At 39.6% G+C, this 20,329-nt stretch overlaps 1 protein-coding gene across 3 annotated transcripts in view; it reads left to right on the forward strand.

Moving 5' to 3' along the window:
• pard3aa (par-3 family cell polarity regulator alpha, a) overlaps window positions 1-20,329 on the forward strand; it is a 363,711-nt gene that overhangs the window by 160,394 nt on the left and 182,988 nt on the right. For all 3 annotated transcript variants that reach the window (XM_056738007.1, XM_056738008.1, XM_056738009.1), the window contains 5 exons: window positions 957-1,054; window positions 2,113-2,196; window positions 6,548-6,673; window positions 10,250-10,590; window positions 17,202-17,341. In XM_056738007.1, the coding sequence (XP_056593985.1) occupies window positions 957-1,054; window positions 2,113-2,196; window positions 6,548-6,673; window positions 10,250-10,590; window positions 17,202-17,341 (789 nt within the window). The remainder of the gene's footprint in view (window positions 1-956; window positions 1,055-2,112; window positions 2,197-6,547; window positions 6,674-10,249; window positions 10,591-17,201; window positions 17,342-20,329) is intronic.

Genomic DNA, 20,329 nt, shown 5'->3' on the forward strand with positions numbered 1-20,329 from the left:
AAAAAACACAGACTGCAGTCATCCTCTTCAGGCTCATGAATGCATTTGTTGCAGGGTGACTGTCTGAATGCATTTCCATATAAAGACGGAGAAGTGCTTATTTAGATGTGCTTGACATTTCGTTGAGAGGCGAAGGTTAAGGGTGAGATCGCTGGAATATTAATATCCGTGACTAACAAACCATTGCAGGCTTGCGCTTCATGTCTAGACACTCACTTGCCTTTGGAAATGATCCACAGCGAAGGGTTCGAGTGGAATTAAAGTGAAGAATGTTTTCAGATGTCTTTATTTGTCAGTGATTGAGGGGGTTTGTTTAAAACTTTGTTTCATAATGAGTATACTGACACAAAAACCAAACAAATATTTATATACAGGGTATATACAGTCTATACTATGTATATATATATATATATAAAAGAATAGAAAGAAAATGTGCATTTTTTCTCCTAGTAAACACAAAAGTGCTTTTTAAGAAATGTATTTAATGGTGTTAAAACAATTTGAACAGCAACTAAAATGCTTTTTGTGGTTCTTGCCTTGGCATTGTGACCTTATTGTTTTCTGAAGAAGAAATTGTGAACGACATCTGCAAATATCAGACGTGTCAAGTGCTAGAGATATAGAGATCAACGGAAGAATTCAAATTAGATCGAGGAAAGCCAAAGAAACAAATGAGACTCCACTCAACTCTTCCTTCATCCGATTAGCCTCAGACCTGAGCCCTGCCGACCCTGCGCTGATAGATTGAATATGAGGAATCGATTACTGACATCTTTTCCGAGGCATGCTGTGATGTCACGGCCGTTTTCTCAGAGTCACTCTGATTTAAAACAGCACCCATTACGCTCATCTTTCACCAAATTAGATTAGAGCGAGAAGCCTGGGGGGGCAGAGCCAGGTTTATGTAGGATGTGAGGAATCTGTTGTCATACGGTATTTTCTTTGGTGTTTCACAGGAGGATGAAGAAGAGGTGGAGAGAACAGACAAAGGGAAGAACGGAAGGATCGAGCCAGTGGGACGGGCAGATTCCAGCGCTGAATCAGCCTCGCTTGAGTAAGTGCTCATAGGAAGAACTGTTGGATTCTGACTGATTCTATCTGAATCAATGTTTTTTTACAAAGTTTCTTTTGGAAACACACTTAGATTACATTTTTTTTACTTTTCTTGGTTCATGAAGTGTCTTAGTTGGAGGTGCATTTGTAAATACTTGTACATACAACACAAGTTTATTGAGTTAATAACAACCCTAGAAGTATCATGAATGTTGTTTGTATAACTATATTTTACGTCTTTTAAAACCATTCTTTTACAGAAACAAAAACAAAGCAAGTTAAAGCATTATAAATATGAAAATAGTTCACTTCGTCATAATTTTCAAGGGTAATATTAGAGTAGAGAGATACAGCAGAAGGAAGCCTTTCTTCATTACTTTTTTTAAAGAAAATTTGAGAAAAAATTAGTTCTTGAGAAAAATCTATTCTTGAGAAAAAATGAGACCACAAGAAAATTGATCTTAAGTTGTCCACATCTATTCAAATCAGTAAGCTAAAATCATTTATAATTTGAGCCGTCAGGTCAGAAATTGTGGAGGTCAGTTGGACGTCATTTGACTCGAATCCACATATTTTACGTTTCAAACAGAGATGGCGACAGAGAGGCAAAAGTCTGCCTGTTTTGCTATACTGTATATCCTGTTTTACAAAGATCACATTGTTCGAACCACATGAGTAGATGACGACAAAATATTTTTGAGCGCATTCCCAATTCCCATTCTCACAGTGCATTTGCTTATCTTTGTAAACATTGTTTGTTATCCTCTCCTTATCCCATATGTTTACCACATATATTTTTCACACATATTAGTGCTCTCGGGTTTTCTAATATATATACACATGACAAGCCTAATGCAGGCCTCAATCTGATCCTAATCACTTAATCGAAGTGTCTATTTGGGTCTCCATCGACTTACATGTCTTAATGATTCCTGGGGTTATAGATGGTTTTGTTTGCAGCAAAGTAACTCACAGTGCCAGTTTAAACTTCTTTGTAGTGGATGATATTTGCTTTATTTGCTTTCTCCTCACATTTCCTTCATTTATCAATGTCTCCAGGCAAATGTTAAAGCTGGTTGAGGTGTCCAACGTCGGCGGGCCACTAGGAATCCATGTGGTGCCTTTCAGCATTAAAGATAAAAGGTAAAAATACAATGTTTACACCCCATGATCTGAATTTTTTATATCAGTGCCTGTTCTTAGCATAGGTTTAAGAATCACCGACCTACAAGAATATTTCTTCTTCTGGTTTGGATGTTGTCATCAGCTGTGTCCACTGCATCCTTCTCTCATACATCTCCAAGCTTTCCACAGGTCATGACTTTTCTTTTTCCATGTCTTCAAACCCCAGCATCCTTCGTCCACTTAAGGTAGTTTTTCATCATACCTCAAGTACACATCGACAGTACGCCTCTGTCGCACGAGACTCCTCGACCACATGTGGAGTTTTCTGTAACTCCATTTTGTAAGTTCTCTCTCAGTAATGAAGGTAAAGCTATGATAGCTCTGGCTTTGTGTAAGGCCACGGAAATGAACAGACGTGGGACCACTAAACACCCTGGTCCCCTCCAGAAGGACAAAAGGAACACGGGGCATGGCTCTGAATAAATTAGGTAACTTTATTGCTAGTGGGAAAGCCTCAGAGCCGCCAACTCAATTCATCTAAACTGCTCTACCCAATCTGACTAAAAGCTCATTCATGCTGTGGGTCATTCATAGAACAACATTCACCCAAGGTCAGCTGTTGTAAGAAATGCTAAATGATAAAAGGAAGGTGCAAATAAATGAAAGCGGTTTAAATTTAGTGGATGGCGACTATAAAGGGATTTTCTGAGAGCTGTTTATAAGCTATGAGTGTGTGTGACCTTTCCAAGCTTAAATTGAAGATGGCACATCAAATCTGTGTCAGGCCAAACATAACAAAAACTGAAATGGCGTATGACTGTCTTTATTCTTTTTGAGTTTTAGTTGGATTGTGGTTAAAGGGGAAATAAAACTGTTTTTCCGTATCTTTCAATAACACTTATAAGGAAAGAAGTGCTGTATTGGTGAACATCACAGCACTGAGGAAATATTTTTATGATTTTTAGTCAATAGAAATATATATATATTTTTTTAAAGGATAAAAGGACAACACTTACTAATGTTAAAAAATACAACCATTGGTTAAAAAAAGTATTAGTAAATGCTAAAATTGATATGAATGAACATGAATACATGCTGTAGGATTATTGTAATCCATACATAAATCGATGTGGTTTGCAGTGTTTTGGAAAATTGTAACATAAATATCAAACATAAATATATTTATATTTAAATATAAAGATAAACATAATATATTGTTAGAAGTAAATGTAATATATTTGTTCTGCCCATATTTTTTATTATATTTCCGTTTATATTCATTTAAACCACATAAACCAAAGCCCTATAGAGATATCCACCATTTGTGAGGATCAAATTATTTTCTTCATATTTTTTTGTTGTAGTTGTTTCCCATAATCATTATTATTTTATAATCATTAATATATTATCATATAACGTTTTTTTATTTTTCAATTCTTGAAAAACATCGATTTTTAATACTAAGGTTTATCATTTTAAATGATAATGCAAAATTAGTTGACGATATGTACTCTTTAGAGCCCTTATGCTGCAGAATGTGTCCATTCATTATCAAAAGAGTTCTGCGTTATTACACACCTGCTACTTTAGCTAATGGCTAATCTCAACCTGTCACTTCGCTTCATTCAGACATTATGTCGCACTTCCACAGCGACACATCTGTACTGACCTCATCAGCCCCTCTACGGTGTGATTGGTGGAAGGTGTTAAACTCATTAGCATCTTGATAGAGGTGAACGCAAGGCCTCGGAGAGTGAGCTCTTAAAATGACCAACGTCTTCACTCTGCCAACAGCTTAAGAAGTGTGTCTTGTAAAATGACACGCACACAGAATCGTGCGGAAACATGACTCCAGTAACAAGATTGCATCACATGATCGACGCTCACGGCAAACAAGTCGGGGTCTAATTGCTCAGCGTAAATGGATCCTGATTGCATTGTTATTCAATTAAAGACATTCGATGAGAACAGGTGGTCTCCCTCTTGTTGGCCGTCACTCAAGCGAGGGATGATTCTGGATATGCTGAAGCCATTGAAAAAGTGGTGGCACATTTACTATAGATTGAATATTCATTTTTTATGACATTTAAAAATAAAAAAATGTGTTACTTAATTATGTAGAGTTCAGCATCAAAAGAATCTCTAAAGTGTGACATCATATCCGGTTGCCCAATCTTACACCTAGTATGATACTTTTTTAAGTAGATCGGCTACAGATTCTAGATCAGTCCGCTGAGAATTGAGCTAATCCTCGTTCTTCCCCACAGCTGGTTTACATCAAGGTTATGAAAACATGTGTAAACTGTGTCATTATTCCACAAGACCACCAGCGACTCTCCACAAGACATAATCACATCTCTCTAACACACAGTTTGTTCCTTTGAAAAACAATTTAATCTGCAGGACTGTCTTTTCCTGTAGATGATGTATTGAGGAGCGTGAAAGTCATTTACAAGTAATATGTTCCGTAACAATACCCATAACTCTTATTCAAGACATGTTTTGCTTTCGGTGCGCCCATTAAATGTATTTCACACGGTACACAAATACACCCATGCGTGCTTTCTAAACCTTTTCATTTATTGTTTTACTGTGGAAGATAAAGTTTGTTGTTAATAATCCTTGATGCAACAGACTCCCAGCAGAGAGGGGGGAGAGACGTTGTAAGACCTATTTATATCTAAATCTCCCGCGCGCTTTTTAAACCCATCAAATGCGACGGTGCATTTCACATGATCGCATCTCAGGGTTTGTAGATTAGAGGCCGCAGCGTTCTCACAAACCCACAGCAGGCCTGTGAGCACTGCCAAAAAATCCATATGGCCAAACTCGGTTTAAGTAAAAAAAGAAACTAGTTTCTGATGTGTTCAGTTGAAAGTGAGCTACTGGGAACAGTAAACTTTTTCAAAAGTGCAGGTTCAATAAACCGCCCGTGCATTCTTTTTTTTACCCTTTGACAGGCTTGATAAAGGTGAAATGAAGGGGTGTATCACTAACTTCAATCTCTGCTTTAATCCTCTTTCAGATGTGAAATATATATTCTGTTCATAACTCTCTCTCTCTGTCTCTCTCTCTCTATCCAGAAGGATGCAACGGAGACACAGTTTTGCTGTTTTGTGCTTTTAATATGGAGTTTGTAGTTATGCTTGGTTTATAAAAGTTTACAATGGTAACAGTAATTTCCACTTAAATACCACATGCATTTATTTATGTATTTATTTATTTATTTTTACTACAGTGCAATGTCTGTATTATTATTATTATTATGATTTTATATTAATAATATCATATTATTATTATTATCATATTATTACTTTTCATATCATTTTTACGATACAAATCATAATTATACTAATAATAATAATAATTATAATACTACATTATTGTAATTACTATTATTATTAGTAGCAGTAGTTGTGGTAGTAGTCCTTTTATAATATTTTGGTAACACTTTAGTATAGGGACCAATTCCCACTATTAACTAGTTGCTTATTAGATGCATATTTTTAGTATATTGGATGTTAAAAAGTACTTATAGAGCAGATATTCAATATGACCATATTCTACTTCCCTTATCCTACCTAATACCTAAACCTAATAACTACCTTACTAACTATTAATAGCACCAAATTAGAAGTTTACTGAGGCAAAAGTCATAGTTAATGGTTAATTAATACAGAGAATTGGACCTTAAAATAAAGTGTGACCAATGTTTTCTATAATTCATATTATATGTATCATAAAAATAATAATATGTATAATAATAATATTAATATGTATAAAATGTTTGCTAATAATGTATGGACACAATATGTATAATGAATACAATTCATAACAAAGCTTTGTATAAGCTAAATAAGCGCTGTTTAAATAAAATTGAATTGAATATAATTGTAAAAATAGGTTACAAATGTTACATATGGTAACCAATATGTAAAAATAGTAACAAAAATAATAAATACAATTAATATGAATAATTATTATTTTATTAATAAAATATTTTACTATCCCGTCTGAAGGAGACGCCATATTCATTTATTGCGATTTTACAAGAACTGTACTGTGGTATTTTGGCTACGAGTATTGTTACCATGGTTTTGTGGTTACCGTTTATATAGTTCTGTGATTTGCAGGGGTCTCATATTTCTCAAAATATTCCTGAAACAGAATGTACACTTTGCATTTAAATTCATAGCTTTTAATTGCATTTGTGTCATTAAACTGAAGCTAGCTGTGTGTACTCTGTTAACTCACGGTTAGTTGATGCTGTGCATGTGTCTCTGGCTCTGACAGTAATGTGTGGTGTAGCTGATCTGAACAGCGCTGTCATTGTGTCGAATGTCTGTAATATGTGCTGTGTCTGTTCCAGGACGCTGGGTTTGTTAGTCAAGAGGCTGGAGAGGGGCGGAAAGTCAGAGCGCGAAGCTCTGTTCCAGGAGAACGACTGTATCGTCCGGATTAATAACGCAGACCTGCGCAACATCCGATTTGAACAGTAAGCCCCTCGGTGGAGGAGATGGAGGCACCATCTTGTTCTCCCGTCTCTTTCTCTCTATTAGCTCCTGCCCTGCCCTCTGTTTCTTCAATATATCTGTAATCCTTTCAACCTCTCTGTCCTTCTCACACTTTCATGAGCTGTCAGTCTTTCTCAGCGCTTAGAAAATCTCCTCAGTTATCAGTGTTCTCAGTGTTCTTTCATCTCTCCGAGTAAAAACAAAACGCCACAGTTCAAAGCTCGCAGAAGTTTGTTGAATAGCAGCCATAGAGGTTACTGAAAGGTTGAGTAACTGACATTGATCTTGTGTACCATTACTCATTTCTTTCATTTGTTATAGACCATTTAGCAAAACGTAAACAATACATGGTCCAGTAGCAGTGTTTACAGTATCACTACACAAACGTAAGAACGAATTACATCCATTAAACATTTAAAGCTGATTCCAGATGCAATATATCTTTCAAATTAAATTGAATTGAATCATCAATGTTTTGTTTTGTTTACATCTTACAAAATGGTCTATACCTTTATTTCATCAGTGAATTTTTTTTCTAATAATATAATAATAATACATTTAGGGTTTAAATAAAACTTTTCATCCTGATCCTTAATCCATATCATGGCCATAGCAACCACCTGTACACCCTAGCCACCCGTAGCGTCATTTTGTACGAAATCCATACAATGAACCTCATCTAATATTAGCTCACACATCGCCTGTTGGATTTAACACCTCTAGAAAAGCTACAACATGAGAACATCCTGTTTCCATCCACATTTACCATTAAGTGCTTCCTTTGGCCCTCGCTTGGACATCTCGGCCTGCTCCAGATGCTTTCAGAGGGCAAAGTGATCGAAAACTCAGCTGCAACAGGATAACGCCCACTTAAAGAGACAGAGCGAGCGAAACGTTGGACCGGCTCTACCACGGGGCACTGAAAGGGCACAGCTGTGGGATAATTCAGAATCAAATCCAAAACTCATTTCCATACATCATTCAGTCCGCTTGCACAAGTTCAACAACACAAGTTAATTTCCCCAGCGTCCCGCAGCATTATTACATTTTAATTGCTTGCTGTCTTTTGTCTGCGATCCTTATATATCCGTTAATGTACACCACGAGTGCAAACACGCAAGTGCGTTAGGGTCACCAACTTTGCGGATTAAGAAATATAACCTTGTGTATGACATGCATATCGGGTCAATAAAGCGATTGTGATACACGTTCAATATTACGGCCTTTTGTTTATCGTATATTGCGGCCCCCGGGATGTTTGACTTAATGTTACGCTAGGCTAGTCATCCTCAAACCAGCTCGCGGCTTAAGCTTCCGAGCGCTTTGTGAAGTCAATTCACGAGAGAGTTACATTTTAATCTACGTCGATTTCAGCCGCACACATGAGCAGCCAGCTGCGGGAATTACCGAGATGAATACAGACCCATATTTTCTTTATCTACGCTCCGCCCGCTCCATCTCACGCGCACCCCGGTTCTTGATTGTGCTCCTCGTGGAGTTATAATTCATAATATTCTAATCTTATTGGATTGTTTGCATGGGTAAATATTTATCAGCGGTTGATCTAACGCAATGTAATGATGCGCTGATGGAGTCATTTATTATTCAATCAGACAGGGGGAGCCGCATGATTACCCGTGTGTCACAGCTCGACACACACACGTAGACGCAGACACTCCGTTTTGCCAGTGGGTGGGGCCACATTTACATAAAAATAGATGGGCGTCCATAAAGTGAGGCACTATTTGCTCTCTAGATACAGAGATTGATCTAATGAGGAGTTTATTGAGATGGAAACAGCTTGTCATTAAGTCCCTCTGATGGTTTCAGCAGTCTGATTTGAAAGTAACAAACCGTCGCGACTTTTTTAATTATACTTTGTTCTAAAAATTGTTCTCGCGTTCGGATTAGGTTTCCCAGGTCAAGCTATCTATATGCAAAATAGCCAAGTTAACCTGTAATCTCAAGATGCTTGTCTTATCTTTGTGTATTCTTTAAAGGAATAGTTTAGGCCATAATGTACTCACCTTCATGTTAGTTCAAGCCCGTTTGACAGACAGGATGTTCACTTTTTCATGCAGTCAACTTGAATGGGGACGGGGCTCCGTATATGTGACATACCCATAAATGATGCCATCAACGTGACATGACGGTGGTTCTTGAGTGATCTGTTTCAGATCTTCATTGACATCATACCTTGTGCGACTCAGATTCATGAATTATGATCCAAAGGAAGATTTTCTGTAAACTTTAGTTACTTTTAGGAGCCCTGTGGACCACTTACTAAATGAACATTGTATGTAAATAAACAGCCTGATCATTCCGCAAAAGGATTTCTTTCCATGCAAGAAATACATTCCGGTACATTATCAAAATAACATTATTAAAGTAAATCTTTTTATTGGCTTAACTTCTACTTTAACTATTTAGCAATTAGCATCATATTCTATCACTCATTGCACACTGCATACAATGTCTACAATGAAGGTAACACTTTAGTATAGGGACCAATTCTCACTATTAACAAGTTGCTTATAAGCATGGATATTATTGGCATATTGGCTGTTTATTAACACATATAAATCACATATTCTGTATGACCATACTCTACATTCCTTATCCTACCTAATACCTAAACTATCATGCTAACTATTTACAAGCACCAAATTAAGAGTTTATCGAGGCAAAAGTCGTAGTTAATGGTTCGCTATTAGCAAAAATTGGACCTTTAAATAAAGTGTGACCATTATTTTTATTGCACAACAATATAAACATAATATTCATACCTGACTATATACGGTTTCTGCGGTAACAATATAAGCAAAGTCATGTGGCCCAAACTTAACTTCTAGTAGACCGCCACAAAGAATCAAGAACCGTTAAATAGTTTGAATATAATTTAATACGAGTAATATACAATAAAATATGAATATAATATTATATTGTATTATATATATTAAATATAAAATATATTGTTATTTCAAAACGCAGACCGTACCTTAACTTTGGGCCAGGTGTGCGTCCAATGACACAGTCTATATCAAAGCTGAATTATTTTTTAGTCACGCATACATCTTGTATATACGGGTAGTATTATTTAGTTTACAGTGGTGTTGTCTTCCATTTATTACTACTGAATGCTCATGAAACAGATCCTGCTTCCTGCATCTAATACGTTTCACTGCTTCCTCCCCAAGGCTTTGCGATTATGGAAATGGCAAATAATGTGAATTAACCTTGTTTCCAACTGTACCAGAACAATTAGCCAGCGATTAAGCAAGACAACCTTTTGACCCCTCCATGTGCTCTGGTTTTAACAATCCCGGTACTTACAATGAACCCAGGCTCTTACACCGTGTCTTCACTGGACTCGGAGTGTCAATAAGACAATTGAACGCATTAGAAGCCATTATAATTTTTCATTTCGTACACACTGGATGCGGAGGGACAATCCCATTGAAACAAACAATGTGTCTTGTCACGCCGCGTCCAGTGTAGATTCGGTGTTAAACAGATATACTAACTGAAATACTTGTATGCAATGTTTTTTTTTCCAGTGCCCAGAATTTGTTCAGACAATCAATGCGTTCTCCGCGTATCCTGTTCCACGTAGTCCCAGCGCTGAATAAACCTCAATATGAGATGTTTTCTCACAATGAACTGGGCCTGCAGTCTGGTTCTGATCCTGGTGACAGAGGTAGTGTGGTGGGAGGAGCTATGGAGTACAGTCCAAGGAGGATGTCTGAAGCAGAGTCGAACCTGGGGTATCCCACGTTACCGCACCTGGCAAGAAGGACTCCACCGGTGCCCATCCATCCCACCAGGCCTACGAGCGCCGCCTCTTCTGTGGGTTTCTCCAAAAAGATTGGACGCAGGTTGAATGTGCTGCTGAGTAAAGGTACGTTACTGTTAGTTAGTTTACACTAAATATTTTATTAGTTTTATACCTACCAATATTGAGATGTCCTTATAATGGTCGATAATATATATCAGACGTCCTCAATTGGCGGGCCGGATCCAGACCTGCTTCAGTTTATCCGGACAGCGAGACAGCCTAATAAACCATTTAAACCATTTGATTACTTTGGTTGTTTAAATTGAGCTGCGCGTCTACACAACATAGAATCACATCACACGTGCTTTCAGGAACAGGTCTTTATCTAGCGCCAAACGCACTTCATTTGAACTCTTTCTGCTTCGCACACGCTGCTTCTCTCCCACTAAAGTCGCGGCACATGAAGATCAGCAGACATGTGCTAATTTTAACAACAGTAGTGCAGACACACAGAGCAGGTTAATGGACACACAACAGTAAACCAAATGCAGCAAATATTAAAGCAAACTGTCAGTTTGTTTACTGTTTGCTATATCTCCAACCATTAGACCAGGTTTGTGGAATTTTATGAACCATAACGTTTTTATCTAAATTCTAAAAATTTGTTTTCTGTTTATGATGAGAGCAATTCAATTGTTATTACATTTGCTGTTTGCATGTTTATTACATACAGTGTATGTTAAAATATAAAAAAAATGGCCATATCTTTTATGCAGTATATACAGTATATCCAACTGGGCTAAATTGATTCAATATTTATTTATCTTCAAAAGACATATCGTCCGGACCTCCGTTTAGAAGTAAACATAAAGACCGGAACTGTTGGAACTTTAATTGAACACCCCTGACATATATCTTGTTTATTTATTTGCTTGTTTTCCTCTGAAGTTGCCTCTATTTTCTGCTGTTTTAATAGATGATGTTATCTGTTTAAATGCCCGTGTATCTTTCTTGCTGTAGCGACTAGCATTCTGTAACTAATGCAGTTAGCACTTCAAAGGACTCTATCAGGCATTGTGCGGAAGTGTGGATGCAGCTCTTCCTCTCAAACTCGCACACAGGTCCAAATCCCATTCGTTCTGCACGGCAGCTGCATCTGAGCATTTCACACCGTAGGAGAACTAGAAATGTCTATCAGAGATTCGACAAATGCACCCAAACAGACACACGCGTTCATGCATAAACCAAAACACATGTGAAAGATCTGGTAGTGCTTAGGCAGCAATGCCTCTGATCTCCACCAGCGACACGTTCTGAGGGAAAAAATGTGGAACAAATGTCGAACCGCTAAACTTTTCTGTTTCTTTAATAATATGTAATAATAATAAAAAATACCTCACATTGGCTCACATGCGCTTATTTAAGCAATGCTTTTTCATGAAAGAGCAAGAAAATTAGCATTCCCGGTTGAAAAAAACAGCATATGCTGGGTTTGGTATGTTTTGATGCTGGTTTGACCGGCTTAAATTAGCTATGGACCAGCACATGACCAGCTAAAACCAGCACATGGACAGCTTAAACCAGCACTTGACCAGCTTATACCAGCACATGACCAGCACATGAACAACTTAAACCAGCACATGACCAGCACATGAATATCTTAAACCAGCACATGACCAGCTTAAACCAGCACATAAACAGCTTAAACCAGCACATGACCAACTTAAACCAGAACATGAACAGCTTAAACCAGCACATGACCAGCACATGAACGTCTTAAACCAGCACATGACCAGTTTAAACCAGCACATGACCAGCACATGACCAGTTTAAACCAGCACATGACCAGCACATGAATATCTTAAACCAGCACATGACCAGCTTAAACCAGCACATAAACAGCTTAAACCAGCACATGACCAACTTAAACCAGCACATAAACAGCTTAAACCAGCACATGACCAACTTAAACCAGAACATGAACAGCTTAAACCAGCACATGACCAGCACATGAACATCTTAAACCAGCACATGACCAGTTTAAACCAGCACATGACCAGCACATGACCAGTTTAAACCAGCACATGAACAGCACATGACCAGTTTAAACCAGCACATGAACAGCTTAAACCAATACATGACCAGCACATGACCAGCTTAAACCAGCACATGACCATCTTAAACCAGCACATGACCAGCACATGAACATTTTAAACCAGCACATGACCAGCTTAAACAAGCACATGACAAGCTTAAACCAGCACATGAACAGTTTAAACCTGCACATGACAAGCTTAAACCAGCACATGAACATCTTAAACCAGAATATGAAAAGCTTAAACCAGCACATAAACAGCTTAAACCAGAATATGAAAAGCTTAAACCAGCACATAAACAGCTTAAACCAGAATATGAAAAGCTTAAACCAGCACATAAATCATCTGTTTTATATAAGAGTGTGGGTAATATTTACAAGGATATGAAACATTTGAAAAATCCATCCGGACACCTCTGATATAGTATTTTCAGAGACTTTTACTTTAATTTAGTTATGCAGCCCTGAAATGCTTCTCAAGGTGCGGGTCTGACTTTGCGTGATCTCTGCGAACACTTGCTGAGGAGCAGACACCACCTATACACTATCAGAACATCTTCATCGTTTCTTTCTGTGAGAGCGAGAGAAACAGGAAATGAACAATCGCGGGGCAAAGTGCCCGCTGGCTGGTCTGGCCCTGATGTAGCAGATGTCGAATGCTGTAGCTCTGGCACGAGCTTTTGACTGAGCTGCAGGGAATTCAGAGAGAGAACGTTGAGGATGTGTTTTTGGCTAAATGCAGCATGCTCTGTGGGAGCTTCAACTTTTACCACCTCATGCTCTGACAAACACCTATAGGCACGCTCTACGCCCAGAGCTTCACCTGGAAGCTGATGTGTTTACAAAAGATTATTTCCTCCCGTTTCTATCCAGTGATGGAATTGTTAACCTTCATGTATAGGGATTCTTCATATCGGTTTAGTCTGCCATAGTACCCCTCCTGCAACCGATCTCCTGTGCCAGCTTTACCAATTTCTTCTTGGCACCGAGAATTGTGAAATTATTTTTGTAGTCAAATCGAAGCTTTTTGTAATATAGTTACAAAATCATTGAAAAAATCTTCCAATAGAACAAGACAAAGAATATGCATTTATACATTTGTTTTTCCTCAAGTGAAATCTTTATGAGCATCACTGCTTAAGCGATAAATCATGCTTCAAAGATGTTTTTTTATCCCAAAAATGACAGGAAAACATGTTTTTGAGTTTCTTTTCCCCACTGGAGCTTCACTCAGCAGTACCACCATTAGTCCATTCATCTTTTTTGTTATGAAAATCTTAAAATAGTATTTTGAGAGGCCGTCCTCTCTCATTACTCCTCTCTGCCTGATAAATTAATGGATTGACCGGAACATTTTCTTCATATTCAGCTCAAGCTGTAATTTTCAGTTCTGCCGTACGCTGGCTTCATGTGTGTTTCCTTTTTGAAGGTTCAAGAATCTGGCACAGCTAGAGAGAGTATTTTTGTGATGTTCTCCTCATCTGAAACCTTAAATGGAGAACTAGCCCCATCCGTGATTAATTACTATGAGGCTATTAGGCTTCCATCTCTGTAATTACTTGATTGTAAGCAATTAACAACTGAATGTTCAGCTGGCCGAAACTTTGATTTGAGTAATTATCCTGTAGGAGGCATCAGGTGGCGTTTTGATATCCTCGCAGGGTTATTATTGACTCTGGCTGCGGTTTCTCTGGCTCTGGTCGTACGTCTTGGAACATTTAGCACAGCACTATAACAAACAAAAACCATTTAGGGGAGAGCTCAGTCACTGACCCTTAAACCAAGAACAGTGGGACTTTGACTTTAGTAGAAGTTGAACGTTGTTATGTAAATTATAGTGAGTTTCAATTTGATAATTACTGCTCTGTAATCAAATCTAATTTTTGTCTCATTTTGTTGATATTGCAAACAGAAATGAGAAGTTTAGTGATCACATGCTTTCACAGCTGTTATACTAGTAATATCCTAGTGTACACATCTGTGATCATACTGCATGCCTTTTCTCATTGGGTTTTATTTAATTGAAGCATTATGTATACCACGTAACCCTGGTGTTTATATAAAACAACCCAAAGGTCATTTTTTTAAGCAGCATATTACAACTGAGATATTATAGTTATTATTGTAGTTTTATTGCACTTTAAAAACTGTTAAAATCAACAAGACAATCTGTTATCACTAGACACATCTCAGTGTCTAGTTCAATCAAAATATTACACGCTCACACACATTGTGTCATTTTAAGACATTGTGTCATTTGTATCGATAGTAAGTTAAACGTAAAGGGACAACACACTTTAACACTTTTTGTATGAGGCTAATTTTAACTTAACGTGTGTGTTGCTACCAATTTACAGTCAACACCAAAATGACACGTAATGCGTGTAAGAGTATAATATTTTGAGTTATTGTAATATTTTTAGTTTTCATGTTAAATTTGGTTTAATTTTTAGCAATTTTGTTAGTTGCGTTTGTTTATTTTTTAGATCAGTTTATAGCATTTTTAAGATTTATAAGATGAATTGTTTTTTATAACAGTTGTAGTTTCAGTGCAGTTTTTTGTTTATTTATTTATTGTTTTTTAGTTAATAATTCAGTTTATTATACTGTTTATTCCCGAGGAAACTTTTCCATTCTAGTTGAGTTTTTTTAAGATTTATTTTTGGCTTTTTGCCTTTTTTGTACAGTAACATTGAAAGGACACGAGGGTATAGGATCAGGAAAGGACCAGGAGCCGGGACTCGATCTCAGGTCGCCCAGAGCGCAACAGCGCCAAAATGTTGAAACACTACCCACAAGGCTATCTGCTCAGACCTAGTTTAATTTCTCAAATAATAATTAAGATTATATTTTATTTGTTTTCACCTAAAAGATTACATACGTTAAATGTTTTAATAGTTTACGTTTTAGTAAACTTGAATTTGGACATATGATAGCTGCCATAAGGAAAGGACAACAATGTGTGTGTTTCATAAAACGACTACTGAGCATCACATCAAATGTGGGTTTGATGTAGAGAAATGCTTGGACTTTTAACATGGTCCCTTGTCAACCATTTTTCAATACTAAATTAGCAAAATTTACAGTAACAGAATTTCTTCCAAATGTATTTACAGTGTATTAAAAGTAGACATTTTATTATGTTTGTGGTATTGTAGGATTGAACATATGACACTGCTAACACAATACTCTACACAATGAGCAACAGGAATCTCACAGATTAAACTCCACAAATGCAAGACAAAAAAATTTGTGGCACTAGCGCGCTTATTCAGTAAATACTCCTATTTGTCATATTTTAGGGAAGTGATAAATGAACTATACTACCGAATGTATCTTTAAACAAAAACATGCATCTCCACCTATCAGTCTATATCTCTCACCCATTCTCTCTTCTTCTTGCATCACAGCCCTGGTTGGATGATAAGGTCAATCTTACTGATCTTTCTGTTTTGGCCATTATTCCTTCCTCTCCGGTTCTCGTGCATCTGCCTATTCGTATTCATTTGCCACTCCCAAAAAGGTCATTTTGTGGACAGGGAGCAAATTGCTGCGCATACCGTACGTCTGAGCCCCTAACTACATTTACCAGGATTTAGTAACGTCTGTGGCAAGCTGTAAAGCTCAATTTGCCTGATTCATGTGCACATCAAGACCTTTCAAAGCCAGAGTTTAGACCTCCTGTCAATAAGGCAAGACGAGTCGCTTAAGCCTGCAGTCGTGAAGACCTGGCGTGGCAACCCGAGCACGTAATGTTACTGTCCCGCCACATTTGTAAAGCGTGTGCCGGGTCTAAATTTAAAATCACGGGGTGGTTATGCCGTGCACACAGATGGGCTCCAAACGTTCAATTAGGGTTGGCTGTGTTGCCATATGCTTGGGTTTCGCCTGTGTAATTTATATTTGCGCATACAGTCATGGAACACGCTTCTTTCCTCCGTCCTGCTAAAAGACGTAAAAATATCCCGTCTGGGGACGATCAGATTAGTTATTAGATACAGCAGGCTTAGGCAGGGCCATAATTTTATTGCGGCCGATGTGACAGGGTCAAATATAGAAAGAAATATGTTGCCGGTAAAGGTCCATTGTATGAAATTTAGCGGCGTCTAGTGGTGAGGTTGTGAATGGTAACCAACGGCTCACTCCACCCCTCCCTATCAAAGTACTAAGGGGGCTGACACAGGACTAAGATGTCATTTTTGCTTCTTTGCGGAAGAAAATAACGTTATTTCGAAACGCGCTTTATAGAGCAGTTTGTCCGTTTAGGGCTACTGTAGAAACAAAATGGTGATATCCATGTAAGGGGACCCGCGGTGTATGTAGATAGAAATAGCTCACTCTAAGGTTATAAAAAGATACGCTTCATTATGTAAGGTCTTTATACGCCTCTGAACACATGGTTGTGTATATTACATTGCATTTCTGACAATTAATCCTCCAAAAGATTACACATTTGACTTTTAACTTATGTGTGCGATTCCTTTAGTGAATTGTTAAATAAGACAATATATCACAATATACAACAACACTGGGGCCACTAATCATTTCTTGTCAATTCCCGATGGACTGTCGACATTAAATTGTTTAGTATATGTCGAGTCCATTCATGCTTGTATTGTTTGTTATTTTTGCTCTATAGGTCCCGAGGGGCTGGGTTTTAGTATCACTTCCAGAGACGTCCCAATTGGCAGTTCCGCCCCCATATATGTGAAAAATATTCTCCCCCGTGGAGCCGCCATCCAGGATGGACAACTGAAAGCCGGAGACCGGCTGCTAGAGGTGAGAAAATGTGCACGCCTGGTGACATCACGCAGCTTTAACTTCCTATTCACAGCTTCTTGTCACACTGCAACTTCCTGCAGAGACATTTCATCAGCAAATAACGTTTTTATTGTTTAATGAACTACAACAAACATCTTGCTTTCCTTGTGTCCGGCAGTGGTGCCAACACCTCTTTGTTTTCTACAGGATTTCCGTCTTGAGTTTATTTTGCGTAGTCCATCGCAGGCAAGCGTTCATTGTCTGACTTGCTCTCCCTCCCTCCTGTGAGAAGCACTTGCCTTTTTAGTTTCTGAGAGTAAATAATAATAACACGGAGAGCGGATGAAAAAGAAAAAAATAACTATAGCTGATGGCGGATTTACAGTGGCAGCCAATCAACAATGGCCATTTCATTTCGAAATGGAACAGGACACCTGCAAGCTCTCATGCCAGATGCGACCGTGGAGCCAGAACGTCATCCATTTGGTTTAACAAACCCTGATTCATCATTTTAATGGAGCCGAGGCCTTTCAGAGTGCTCTCGGTTCACCCCGGCCCTTTATGTTGCCATAGAAATATAACAGATGGGAACTTCCTGTTGTCATAGTCGGTGTAATGTGAGGGTAATGAATAGTAAGGTATAATTGTGTATAATTACATAACATTTATTTTATTTAGTTTTTAGTCTGGGTTTATTACAGTTCATTTAGTGCAGGTGCTCTGGTCACAAAGAATATACCTACAGATACAATAGATGAGAGAGACATACAAAATGGGTCCTGGGTCGCTTCAGGACAGACTGAAAGGGACAGGTCTTCCAAAAATGAAATTCTTTCATCATTTATTCACCATCATGTCATTTCAAACATGTATGACTTTCTTTCTTTTACAGAATACAAAAGATGATATTTTTAAGAGTGTTGGTAACCAAACAACATTGACCCCCATTGACATTGTATGAACAAAGAACGTCTTGGTTACGTATGTAACCTCAGTTCCCTGATGGAGGGAACGAGACGTTGTGTCGAGAACGACAGATGGGGTTCGCCCTTGAGAACCAATCAACTCTGACTACTATAGAAAAGGCCAATGAAATTTGGCGAATGCAATTTGCATGCCGGGCTCCGCCCCCGGAAATCCGGTATAAAAGGAGGCCGGCGTGCAGCATTCACTTACCTTTGTTCTGAAGAGCCTGAGACCTCTCAAACTGCAGCAGAATACGATACGTGTTCGTGGCATAAGGGACACAACGTCTCGTTCCCTCCATCAGGGAACTGAGGTTACATACGTAACCAAGACGTTCCCTTTCTGTCGGTCTCTCGACGTTGTGTCGAGAACGACAGATGGGGTCTATGGAAAACGCCACAACGCTGTATCGCGTCACAATCTCTAGCGAAGCGACGGTAACAAGCCTGGGCGTGTCATCTCGAAGCTTTCGTGAGACTGTAACCTTCCAGTGTGGTGGTCGGGGGGTTCCAGAGCTTTCTTGGAGAAAGATGGGTACAGCCCTGACCGGTAACTTTCACGGACGGGGCCTTAGCTCTCTATAGGCGAGAGGCCATCCAGATCAGTTTACACCGGGTAAGCGCGACTCTTAATCAGAGAAGCGCTACAGAGGCCACCTCCTACCCGTGGGGAGGAATATGGTGGATATAGGTATGGTCTCGTCCTTGGAGGAGAACGCATGGAACGTGCGGACTGAGTAGTTAACCGCGAGGTGGAGGCCCACCTGGGGAAGCTCATGGGTTACCAGGAGTGGGAACCATTCTCATGAGGATACATCAGACGGAACAGCCCACGGAGGGGGTGTTACAGACGTCCGGTAGCACTAGGTCCGGTTAGAGCTATCTGTGATTGCTCACATGGTATCCCGGCCTAAGGGGGAAGGCTGCTCTGCCCAGCCAGCCCCCAGGGGGTGCTTGTTTGGTGATGGATGGAATGCCTATTCTTAACCAGTGTCTGGGTAAGAAGGGAGGCTGGTGAGGTACCAGTTTCTTAGCGATGTGTTCGGGTAAGAAGAAAAGGTAAATAGCACACTGACCCAACCTGTTAGAGGGTGGAAAGGTGCTTTCGCAGGCATACGCCCCCCCGGATGCCAGTCCTACATGTCGCCACGCAGGACGTGGGCTGACACCGGGTTTACGCGAAGGTTGTTAACCCTTGCGAAGGTGTTTGGGCATAGCCCAACCCGCAGCTCTACAGATGTCTGCTAGAGAGGCGCTTCTGCCAGTGTCCAGGAGGTGGCTAAACTCCGTGTGGAGTGAGCCCTCACTGCCAATGGGCATGGGAGATTCTGAGATCGGAATGCCGTCGTAACAGCGTCCACGACCCAGTGCGCCAGCCTCTGTTTGGAGACAGCCTTCCCCTTCTGCTGTCCTCCAACAGACACGGAGCTGGTCAGAGCTTCAGAGCTCTGCGTGCGGTCCAGTACGTACTGGACACAACACTAATCGGGTTGGGTCTTCCTCCCCTATGGGGAGCGCCTGCAAGTTCACCACTTGGCCCCGGAGGGAGTAGTGGGAACTTCTTGGGCACGCATCCGGGCCTGGGTCTCAAGATAACGTGAGAGTTTCCAGGGCCGAGTTTAAGGCAATCCAGGGACACGGAGGATGCTCGGTGGTCCCCTACCCTCTTGAAAGAAGTGAGCGCCGTCAGGAGGGCCGTCTTACTCTATGAGGAAGATCGGAACCTCCGAGGGGCTCTTTGGGGGGCCCTGAGGCTCCCCAGGACCACTTAGGGTCCCAAGAGGGTATGGAGCGGAGATGAGGCGGATTCCGCCCTCTCGCTGCTTAGGAACCTGGTGACCAGGTCGTGTTGCCCTAGAAACTTTCCACCGACTGAGTCGTGATGAGTGGCAATAGCGACTACATACACTTTCAGTGTGGAAGGGAGATGTTAGTCTCCAGTCTCGTGAGGAGGGGAACACAATCCTGATCAAGCACCTCAGTGGGTCTTTCTCGTTGAGAAAGACACCAGGACGAGAAGAGGCACCGTCTAGAGGCGTGT

The sequence above is a fragment of the Triplophysa dalaica genome, chromosome 23 (genome assembly GCF_015846415.1).
Source record: "Triplophysa dalaica isolate WHDGS20190420 chromosome 23, ASM1584641v1, whole genome shotgun sequence".
NCBI lineage: Eukaryota > Metazoa > Chordata > Actinopteri > Cypriniformes > Nemacheilidae > Triplophysa > Triplophysa dalaica.